The sequence below is a fragment of the Plectropomus leopardus genome, chromosome 9, assembly GCF_026936395.1.
Source record: "Plectropomus leopardus strain MGB_pleo_1.0 chromosome 9, ASM2693639v1, whole genome shotgun sequence".
NCBI classification, from domain to species: domain Eukaryota; kingdom Metazoa; phylum Chordata; class Actinopteri; order Perciformes; family Serranidae; genus Plectropomus; species Plectropomus leopardus.
Window position 1 is genome coordinate 16,820,512 of NC_142184.1, and position 12,293 is coordinate 16,832,804.

General features: G+C 41.1%; 2 protein-coding genes across 3 annotated transcripts in view; one reads left to right on the forward strand and one right to left on the reverse strand.

The window, feature by feature from the left end:
• The window catches only part of tp53inp2b (tumor protein p53 inducible nuclear protein 2b), a 56,574-nt gene that overhangs the window by 27,135 nt on the left and 17,146 nt on the right, over nt 1–12,293 (reverse strand). The window lies entirely within an intron of this gene.
• snai1b (snail family zinc finger 1b) lies at nt 3,523–5,820 on the forward strand. Its single transcript, XM_042491960.2, has 3 exons — nt 3,523–3,801; nt 4,106–4,645; nt 4,977–5,820. The coding sequence occupies exons 1-3, from the start codon at nt 3,720–3,722 to the stop codon at nt 5,156–5,158; spliced, it is 804 nt and encodes a 267-aa protein (XP_042347894.2). The 5' UTR covers nt 3,523–3,719; the 3' UTR covers nt 5,159–5,820.

A 12,293-nucleotide genomic window follows, 5' to 3' on the forward strand; every position in this document is an offset into this window, starting at 1 on the left:
CCTCATTCCCGTAAACCTAACCGTGTAAGACATTGTTGCCATGTTACCATGTGCTTGTGTTGACATCACAGAAGTGGCATCCTAGAAAAAAATAATTAACAAGATGTAACAAAATCATAAAGCTGCAGCATGTTTGCATTTCAGCATGTAAAGTAGAAGAGGCTGAACAAGGACAGTGAAACTGATCTGATTCAAGCTTATTATAGTCCCCTAAATTTAGATTAAAACTAAAAATAGAGTGAAAAAACATTAGCAACATTAGCTCACTGAAATGAAATTATACACGTAAGTGTATAAAAAACTAACTTAAGTGATATTTTGTACTAATTTAGGTTTTAGTCAATTTGGTCAAATTTATCAGCAGACATAAAAAGGCACTGGTGGAAGTACCACCTGTGAAATAAAATCATCAAGCCCTGGGCACATAACCTTCATTTCATAACAAGTAATACTAAAACCAAATATTAAATAAAACTGAACATTTCAATAAAATAAACTGAACAATAAAATCTAAACAAACCCACCCTGGAAGCTAATTAAAGCTAAACTAAATTGAAAACAAATATTAAGAAAAGAATAATAATAATACTTATGACATTTACAAAGCCATAATGACTGATTGGAGCAAAGATTTTCCATTTCATTAATTGTTGCCAACATCTTTGTACAAAAAGTTTTTTTTTTATTGTGGTGGGGGTTTGGCTGACTTTTACTTCACTGCAGAATTTTTATTTTTTGGCATAAGCTTGCATAACCTCCATTTGATGAGACTAAATAAAGATTTAACTACCATATTATCTCTTAGAAGAGGTTTTCAGGAGACAGTTTAAGTCTCTTTGCTGTCTAGTTCATCCCTGAGGCTATAGAGGAGAGAACATCTGTTCTGCAAAACTTTTCATGTCTTCACGTCCTCTGAGTGTCATGAGGTCACTCAAACCCTGTTGGAACACAAATTGTCAGCCATACAGACCAACTGCTTGCCCCAGAAGAGCAAATTCAACAGTGTGTAATCAGCTGTTTTCAGCCTGCACTGTGTGTGTGTGTGTGCAGGTGGATGTTTCACTTTGTCATTATTTTTCCGTTTATGTAAGGGAGAAATACACACAGCTCAACACACCTCAGTATCACTAATGTAAATGATTCTGTACTGATCCGTTTGAATAAGCTCTTAAAGACCATTTTTGCTCTCAACCTCAGCAACAGACCCACAACTCAGATTACTTTCACGTGTGTCTTTGCTATTTGCTTTTTGTTTTTACTGCTGTTCTGCCCTCGTGACCTGCAGTCTACTTGGCGTCGGCGTCAACAAGCGCTCTAACGACGTGTGAACTTTTGGGCATGCGGTGACAATGGCGCCTTTTAGACAGGTGCATATACACCCACCCACCGCTTACCCTGCCACCGAGGAGCTTTTAGGCTCTTTGCAATGCTAAAGAGGACCGCTGAGGACTGTCACATTCCTGTGTAATGACTGGCACCTGATCTTAGACTCAAAGGGTGTCTGCACCAACAAAAACGTTTAAGAAATAAATAGGTGTGTATGAATTCTTTTTTAAAATCCTTTTTTGGCACTCACATCGCCTTTTTGCATTTTCTCTTACCTCTGACTCGACCTGCTCGTTACGAAAATGTAAAATAAGTTAAAATAGATGACCAATATGCAAACTAATAGAAATACAAATAAATCTTACGAGTAATAACTTTAATAAAACAATATATAATAGCTATTCGATGAAATACAGGATATTAGACATGCTGTGGTCTCGATGCGTAGATAAGCATTTCGTATAATTAAAGAAAAAACAGTTCGGAAATAAGGCCTTTAAACAGCCGTAATGATGACAGAGGGTCCAAGTTTAAGTTCTTTTGCAGCTTATTACATTTATAAGGTGCTCTGTGAGACATTTTCCTTGTTCAGTTGTCTCAGGGAATGTGGAGCAACATTTCTGTGAGCGAAGATGGTGAGTTCAGAGTTTAAAACTTTACGCACGTTTACGCATATGAAGAATTAAGAGATTAAATCATTATGTGTTACCCGTTTACTCCAGTTCATGCCACTCGAAGGCACGACGTGTATTAGGTGCCTGTCTGAGTTTAGGTTACATCACCATATTGTTCCTGTCAGCCTGATTTACTGAACCTCGGATCTTGCTGTGAGCAAGCTGCAGAACAGCCCCTCACTTATCTGAAGGGAATTATTCCCCGCAGAGAGGCAGAGAATGGGAGGGATGCTGCCGGGATGATTTTGTCTCCTCAAAAATGCCCCCACCTCACCAGAGTGCGTTGAAACCTCAAAGGCATAGGCACACAAACGGAGACATGATAAAAATGTCTCTTTTTTTAGACAATGAATGGGTCTAATTGTTGGCAGGCAATTTTAAAAGTCTAACCACACAAACGGTTCAAATGTTTTGTTTTGTTTAACAGCGATTTTAATTTTGCATCTATTAACGCAAACCAAGGCAGCTGTAAGGTAGAGTCGGTTAATTTTGGACATCAGGTAAATTATGACAATTTGCATCTTTAAATGCTCTTTAAATGTTAGCAGCCAGTCACAAAACATGTTATTGCATTATTAATACAAATGTGCTTTACATTAAACATATATTTCAATTGGTCTGAGAGAATGTGCAGGGCAAAAATTCATTAAAAAAAAAAAACCAAACAAAAAACAAAAACAAAACAACTGGTCCCAATAGTTACAAGCTAAGCCATGTGGCATGTTGATTTCATCATTTTGGTAACTAAAGCCAAAACAATAAGGGTAAAGCAACAAAAATGGTTGTAAGTTGCATTTAGGTTATTGTTTTGGCTTACTACCAAAAATATTTTCCTCAATAGACTTTGCTTTTTATGGAAAAGGGTTTTGAGTGAGCATTTAATACACTCAGGTAAAATATTATACACACACACACACACACACGCGAACATTATAGGCAATATGGCACTAATGGCAGCAAGGAACAAGGTTAAAATATTTTGATCACTATTTTAACCATTAGTATACTTCACGTGAGTGAGCACAAATACAGTCGACTACCACAGAGGTAACCACCTCACCCAGACAGATCATCAATGAGCCGACAGAGGGCGCTATAGCTTCAGTTTGCCATGACACATTTTGTAAAGGAATGGGCATAGTGGGGGTTAATGTTTAAGGTGTTAAAAATAAATTAACTCTCTTGATTTGACCCTGCTTTGCCTTCATGTAATTTATTAATTTTTTTTAACCACATTGAAAATAATTTTTTTGTACACACTAAACAGAATTTGTCTTCCAAAAATGAACATTTTTGGCAGACTTTTACTTTGAATTACTTTCTTTTTACATTAAATGATAAAATGTATGTCTGTAGATGAAGAAAAGTGGGCTATCAGAGCCGTAGATTGCGCAATTAGATTTGCGGTTTGCTACACTTTTAGGCACATCGGGCACCTGTGTATAGTGGAGATCCCTGACGCACGGGGTGTGTCTTTGGGCGGAGATTTGCCCACCCACCCCGCTGCTGTTCCTCTCTGGTACTATATGAGGAGGCAACTTTGCGACTCCTGAGCAAGATACATCTAACCCCGGTAGTGGTGTTGTAGAGGAGTTTTCTCTCCGTCTGACTGGAATCCGCAGCTGTCTGAAGAGCACATCGTTGGATCTGAGCGCACTCCACCGAGGGAATTGTTATTAAGGTCATTATTGTACTTTATCGGAGAAACCAGATCCCAACATGCCTCGGTCATTCCTTGTGAAGAAGTATTTTTCCAACAAGAAGCCATACTACAAAGAGAGTCAGCTGGAGAGCCAAACTGGTAAGTTTCTGTCTTATTGATTGACTGAATTTGATGCAAGTTGGTTAAATTTGACAAGTTGATAGTCAACAGTCAGCCAGAAAAACCTTTCATGTGTTTACCTTCAGAGTACACCAGCTAACTTTTGTTTTCCTTGTGAGTGCAAAACAAATGTTTCTGGTCACTTAATGCAAAAGCCAGATGGATCAGGGTTATATTGAAAGGAGGCTGTAACAAGACACTCAAGAATGAAAACAAGCTTAGTGCTCTATTAGATTACCTGTCCATTACAGCCCACCTGACTTCCTTTTCTCTCTGTTGCCAGCTTTTGTCCCAGAAAGCTTTCCACGAGCTGAACTCCCAACGCAGAACAACATCTCTGCCCTCACCTGCTACCCCACCAACCCATTCTTCAGCAGCATGGACACCCTGCCTGCACCGCTCTCCCCGATCAGCCCCGTGTCCCTCTCCCCATCACTGCTCTGCCCTCTGGACCTCAGCAGCTCTCCCTCAAGCAGCAGTGGCGAAGAAGAGGAGGACGGTGGACGCACTTCAGATCCTCCCAGCCCGGATATCATCCAGCACATCTACCACTGCCTGCACTGCAGCAACAGTTACACCAGCCTGTCTGCACTGTCCCATCATCAGATGTCCCACTGTGCACCACAGCAGCAGACGCCCTCTTTGCCCACTGAGGTCTCTGCACGCCCTGCCTTCCACTGCAAACACTGCCCCAAGGAGTACACTAGCCTGGGCGCCCTGAAAATGCACATCCGCTCGCACACTCTGCCCTGTGTGTGCCCCACCTGCGGCAAGGCCTTCTCCAGACCATGGCTGCTCAGAGGACACATCCGCACACACACAGGTATGCATCAGAAAACAGCTTTTCACATTGAGTAATCACATTGACTTCCAAGCTCTGTTGGCTTGTAAATGGAACAGCTGGCTGCACTATTGATATTCATTGATGACTCCTGACGTGTGAACAAATGTTATTACCTGAAGTGGCACAATCTTATCTCAGCCTCACAACTGTTGCATGCATGAAAAAAGGGCAATCTGCATTAAGTAAGAGTAGTGTTCCTGCTCTTTTGTTATCTGTAGATCATTTGGAAAACAATGACCACAGGACAGACCTTTGGCCTGGTAATGAAGTGTATCCCTGATGCTAACACTTTTCATGTCTTTTAAACCAGGTGAGCGCCCCTTTGCTTGTCAACACTGTAACCGGGCTTTTGCTGATCGATCCAACCTGCGGGCCCACCTGCAGACACACTCCGAAGTGAAGAAGTACCAGTGTGGCTCGTGCTCACGGACCTTCAGTCGCATGTCCCTGCTGCACAAACACACCGCCTCAGGATGCTGCCCTGCCTCATAGACTCACATTCCCTGAACTGCTCTCATGAGCCAGTGGAAGCTGGCTCCTGACCGATCAGACAGTCAAAGCCATGGGAGGACAGAAAACTGGAGTTCTGTTGCTTTTATAAAACAACTTCTTAAGTGCCTTTTCCAGGACTCTAGGTAATATTGGTATACACAGCATATCTTGCTACGTCCTGTTAACTGTGTGCATGTGTGTGTGATTTGAGGGCAGCTGAACATGCAGTTAATTCCCAGGAAACTCCATCGGTGCCGGCCGGTCCGGGACTCTGGCCATGTTGCAGCTGCTTGGGTGTGTGTATGTGGGGATGTCATTCCTCACCATACTATACATAAATGGTGTGTGTGTTGAGACAGCTGTCTGTGTAGGGTGTACTGTGGAGGCAGGGCGCTGAGAGACATGTTAGCTGTGGCCCTGGCGACAGGTGACCCTCCGCTCGCCCCTCCTCACACCACAAAATCACTCATTGTGTGTTACGGGACATGAAAGGACCACTTAAACTTGACCAATATTGTCTGAATGACATTTGTTTAGCTTTTTGGGAACATTTTGGCATACAGTTTTTTATGACCTATTTTGCTGAATGTGCCTTTCAAATGGGAATACTGTGCCTTTTGCTGCCACATGTAAATAAAAGCTTTGTTTTTTTAAATGAAAAATGTGCTCTAACTCAACATGCTTTTTATTAACCCTAAGATGCTATTTGTATCATATTTGATACACAGCTTTCTGTAACCTCCATGTCATGCACGACAGCAATACCTGAATACTCATGAAACTCAACAACCACAAACTAGAGAGCAGGGGAACTGAAAGTACATTATCCGAATAAAGACAGAAACTGTTTAGGAAAAAATAACAAAAAATAGTTGATGTTGATGTTTTGCCTATGTGTGATGTTTATGATGAATCACAACGAAAGCCTAAAGTAACAAAAATCATGCAAAAATCATTTCCATATTTAAAAATTATTCTTATTTCTTAAATATTTTCTTGACATTTTGTAAAACAAAATCCATAAACAAATGCAAACATTTTTCTTCAAAAATAGAATTTTCTGACTATTCATGGATCAGGCTTTACAGGGTTAACTCACATCTCTAAATGAGTTCATCAGGACAGACATGACAGTATCTGAATGGGAAGATAGAGCTGTGTGTGTTCAGAGGTGCAGGGGCAGGTTTGTGTGATGTTGAGTGATGGGGGGGAACACCTGCACACACCTGCCAGGCTGTCAGCACACGGAGCACACATGCTAAAGAGGCGAGGGGGGTGCGAGCAGCAACTGCAGGTGGGAGAAAAAGAGGTGAACAAAAAAAATATTGCATTAAGAAGATGCTGAGCAAGAAAAGAGATCCTCCCAAGGGCCAGAGTGGGGAAGTTCTGCAGAATAAAAGCCAGTGTGAAATTAGCTGAGTGTGGGAATCCCACTGACCCACTTCCTGCTGGAGGAGCAGCCACAGATGGAAGTAGAAATCTTTAGGCTCAAGACCAACAAATGCACCCCAGAGAGTCCGCACAGCTCTGAAATGACACAGATCCACTCTGAGCCATCTGCTCAGTAATGGCTACACTCTGGTTACCTTGTAGGAACTTTTGGAGGAAGTCTGCGCTCATGAGCCCAGCTGAGGGTGAACATCCAGGGTGCACATATGGCAGCAATGTGTCTACACCCCCCCACACCCCCCCACACCCCCCTCGCCCTCCTGACCCACACACACACTGACGCCAGCATGTCTTAGTGAGGTAACAACGCGTTTCCTTCCAATAGCTCTCAGTGTTGAGAGGTGGATGCACGTGTGTGTTTGTGTGAGGGGGGGGTTTGGAGAGGCTCTCAGAAAGCTTGGGATCAGATTGCATGACTTAGCTTGCCCCAGTGTAAACAGCACCCGAAAGACTGCGTGACAGCCACACACACACACCAGCAGACATATTGAATAAAGAGCTTTTCTTTGATCAGGAGGGGATTTTTCATTCGTCTGCCTATGGGCTGTTTTGAAGTGAGGGGTTAGAGTCATTTGGCTGCTGCACACCTACGCAGGTAGTGAGTCAGAGATGCAGAGACGCAGGCCACAGGGGGCTGAACTCCACTTGAACTACTGACAGTGACAGATTTAGTGGGCACAGAGGAGGGGGCAGCAGGGTTGGATGACTTACAATTTTTCTACAGTTGTAAACAAACATTTATCTTTTCTTAAGATACTTTTTCTACACTCTTAACAGAGCAACAAACCTACATCACACAGTTATCCAATCAGTTACATTTCAGCTCAATGTCTCATTTTTTTCATTACAGATTTTCTAGATTGCTAAACATGGTAAACTGAGTTCCACTTGATCTTCATTATCACCATCTCAGAACAACAGAGATTTTCTCTTGCAAATGTGTTGGCACATTTACATTAGTTTAAATTAGTGGTGGACAAAGTACACAACTTGAATCAAAGTATAGATACTCCTGGCCAAGTATTACTCCACTACAAGTGAAAGTTGCTGAGTTGAATTATTACTTGGAGTTGAAAAAAGACTTGATTCACTTAAAATGACCTAATAAAAGAACTGACCTGCTAGCCGAACCTGTAGAATGAAAAGCTTATTGACTATGCTGCAGAGCCTATAGACATGCTCACAGAAACACAAATTGAAAAAAGGACCAACATGGTCATTCATGTGCTGCTGTAGCCATTACTAACCCCACATAACAAGTGCAACTGCCTGCTGATGACCTCCTCTCTACTTGTCTCTACCCATGAGTTACCCAATCTGAGTAGTGCATGCGCAGGTAGAGGTACGGGAACGCCACTTCGACGAACAAACAACACGCAGAACTACATGATCGCAGTTTATAGACTTTTGCAAGAAAACATCATCTGCTGACTTCAAAGCAAATGTAACAAGTAACAAGAGCCTTCATAGAAATGTAGTGGAGTCAAAAGTACAATATTTGTCTCTTAAATGTAGCGGTGTAAAAGTAATACGCTTCCAAAAACTAATACTCAAGAAAAGTACAGATACTTGTGGCGTCCAGTAGCTCACCTTGTAGAGCAGGCGCCACATGTACAAAGGCTCTGTCCAAATGAATACAGATCTCATAGAATGCCACAAAACTCTTTTGGTTTACAGATTTTCACATTTTCTTGAACACATCTCCATTCAGAAGTTACATTTTTAAAACTTTTCACACACAGACCCACACTGAAAGTCTCAGTCTGAAATGTCACATTTTCTTTGCAAAATACTCTAATACTCTAAATACTCTGCTCACAAAATATACATATTTTTAATCAATTAATCACAACTTGTGGTCAAATTGATACGTTCTTCTGAGAAATCATTTACGCAATGGACAACAAAATACAATATACAGCTATCAATATGACCCAGTTCAAACTTGCAGTAATATGTGCTTCATGTCTGTGCCATTTGTTGATACTTTGCAAGAATATCACAGCTTTTCCATGTCAGTCTTTTTGGCTGGACCACAACAGTTATAGGTTTTGACTTTGTTTTGTTGTCATACTTTTTAAACTCAGAAATACTGAGTAGTGGTTTCCTCCCCTACATATATGCCCTTTTCCTCTTTGATCCATGCTTGAAAAGAACATCATGCATCTTTTATAGATGGATAGGGACTGACTGCTGACTGATTTCTCTGTGCACACATAAACATCATATCCTGAACATGATCATAACCAGAATTAACCTTATAAATGGGTTATTCATGTCGATGTAACGACAGTGATTGAAAGGCATATAGCCCAAATTAAGGCTGAAGGAGTTCATATTGATAGCTGTTTTTTGTATAGTTGTGTTGTTTGATGGAAATATTTTCTTTTTGCATGTTTTCAATGGTGTGAGAGTGTGAGACCATTTTGCAGACAAAATCTGTAATTTTTGGCCAGCAACTTTCAAATAATGCTAAGTGAACTATTGTGAAAATTTGACTTTTGAACAGAAAGAAATGTGTTCAAGCAAATGAGGGAAAAAAAAGATCTAAAGCTCACAGTTTAAGACTTAAAACTTGTCAATCTTGACTTGGGACTTGAGTGCAAAGACTTGAGACTTCTGAATTGCAAAACAATGACTCGGCTCCACCTTCAGTTAATAGCATGGTCCAGAACATATGGATGTTGTGCTAGAGTTATAGTTTAGAGTTTTGAAAATGGGACTAAAGATTCGACAAAAGGATGTTAGCGACTGTAAAACATTAACAGATGGAGAAGACACATAGTGTGTCAAATGCTGCTATGGAATTAGATGATATTCAGTTTTCTCCTTTTATATAAACTCTACCTCCATTAAATCTATACAAAAACATGCCACTAAACACAGTGTCATTTCTGATATATTTCGGCCGTTTTGAAATCCTACTCTGACACCCTGCTAGGGGGACATTTTTCTGGTTTGCAGTGTGTGGGAGGCACTCTTTCACTCTGTAGCTTTGAGGCAATGAGATCACTGGACCTGTCAGCGTGTGTGTGTGTGTGTGTGTGTGTGTGTGTGATATCATATATTGGTCTCCTCAAAGTGTTTTTAATGTTCGCAGCGTCACGCATGCAGCCCCTGACTAATGTGACATTCCTGAGCCATTAGTGACAGACACACAATACGGCCATCTAACAGAAAGAGAGAGCTGCTCTGCCTGCTGTCTTTGCACTCAGCTCTTGAGTCAAAGTAATAATTTGATTTTCCTGTAACAGGAAATAATGTTATGCTGACCTAATTATGAAGAAAAGGGGATTGCCATTCATTTTAAATTCTGTGTTATTCCCATGGAGTGAATGCCTATGTGTTTTTTTGCTTGGCTCTAAAAATTAAAACAATAAAAATATAATAGCTCCTTTTTGTAGTTCCCCACAGTGATTGGAAGTCTGGATGTTGCTTCAAGAATTGGTCTGATGTTTGACAGTTTGCAGCTGCATGAGTTTTGCTTTAGAGTGCCGTCATCTTGGAAACAGAAAATATACGCTTCTCTCTAAACAATCATCCTGTGGAGAGTCCTGAGCGGGGCTTTTCATGGATATAACAGAACAGATTACAGAGCAGCATAAAATCCTCTCTTGACTTGAACAATGGGAAGCAGCGCTGCATTTCAACACTGAAACAAACCCTCTCCGACACAGAGAACTAACATTTTTGAAAGCTGAAATTGCTGTTTTTCTCCCACTCTACTCTGCTCTCTGTGTATGTGTTTATGGTAATGTTTAGGACACAGGAAGTGGCCTGTCAGTCTTGTATAAACACAGCCCTTCCAAAAAGTGCTGATATAAAGCATCTGGGTGCGGCTACAGCTGTTTGTGTGTATATGGATGCATGAGTGTGTTTGTGGATCTCTCCCAGGGGGTCACTGGGCTCTATATCGTGGAGCAGAGCTGGTACAGTATAGTGCTGAAATCAGAGCTGGTAGGGGTTGCAGAGCTGACTCACTGGAGGATCAAATTTGAGCCCAGAAGGTAAAGTCACTGGGTTAAAGTTTCAAACCCCTGTACAAGCTGCAAGGCTCTTACACAATGTCACTGTCCAAAGCTTCAGTGCCAAACTCATCTGTTGCTGCTGGACTTTCCCTCTACCCCTTATCCTCTGTAACAGTGGTTCCAAACTGGTCCAGCAACTGTGTCCAAATTTCTCCTTAGACACCAGTTCAAGGTCTGAACATATGAGAAGTTACCACATATTCAACTGTATTTTACAAAATGTAAACATCACATGGGATTGAAACAGAGTGGAATAACATATTGCAAACAAATTGTTGGTGATTTTTTCAAGATTTGTTTTGCCTGTAAAACTTCTGGTAATTTTCAGACTTTTTGGTGATTTTCATAAAAAAAAAAAAAAAAATTAAAAAAATGTTTGTTTTCTGTGGCAATTTTTGGCAATTTTTTTTCTGTCCGCAAAAATCCACAAGCCCTGCAAAAATAAAAATCGCCAAACTCTACCATTTATTAATTTATCACAGCCAGAAACTGTGGAGAAATAAATTATTGGTAGATTTTCATATTTGCAATGGTCCTTGGACACATCACGTGGGATGAACACCTCATGCATTGTCCCCAAGTCACCCAGGGAGGCTCAAGGAAAAATATTTGTAGCTTTGGGGAGGGTCCATAAAAAAAAAAAAAACCAGCCACTCCTCTGATAAATAAAGAACACCCTCTTAGGCCTGCTCTTATTTTTGAGAAAAAAAAAAAAAACAACAGAAAAAAACAGGCTACATTATACCAACAACTGGGCAATAAAACAGTTATTGAAAAAACTCTCACTCTACAGCAGGAAACCATATTTCAAAATAAAAGCTATGTGCTACAAATGCACTTCTATATAAAGTGTTTTTCACAAACTTGACATGGATGCGAGTCATTTGGGGTTCATTTCGAATGGTCCTGTGACCCGCTTTGGACCACTACCCATCGGTTGGGAACCACTGCTTTATAAGACATTAAAAAAATGTATGAAATAACTGGCATAATGGGGAAGCAAATAGCATGAGGTTTGAAGGAGAGGGTGAAATGGAGTTAAGGAAAGACAAAGCACTGAGGGATAAGACGTTGGACATTTGGAGAGGGGGGGCTGTCTGGTGAAGAATGGCTGTTTCTGTCCGCGGGCCGTTTATCAAATCAGTAGGGAGTAGAATTTGCTGAGGAATGCCACATGTTGCAATGTAGAGTTGATCAATGACATGTGCTCTAGGGGCTGAGAGATACACTCACTTGACAACGGTTGTCTTGTGAGGATTTTGTATGATTCTGAATGATTTCAGGACTTCATAAAATCTTAAATATGCACACCCACATGGATGTTTTTTGCACACAAATGCACACAAAGAGCTCAGATCTCTGAACAAATAAACCAGCTTTACCCAAGGACAGGATATGGTCTCTAGGAGGGGGTACACGCCATTTCCTGCCCACCTCCGCACTCCTGCTGTCCCTCTTCAATGGTGTGTGTGTCTGTGTGTATGTGTGTCATGTGGCTGGTGCTGTGTTTCCTCCTAAACACAGACCCTCTCTGTCCCACAGGGTCAGAGGGTAGAGGATGAGCCATAAAGGGACAGGAGGGTAAACATATGAAATGTGTTGTGTGGAACAGGTTTTTAACCTTGTGCCATGCAGAGCTACATACACACACATTTCCA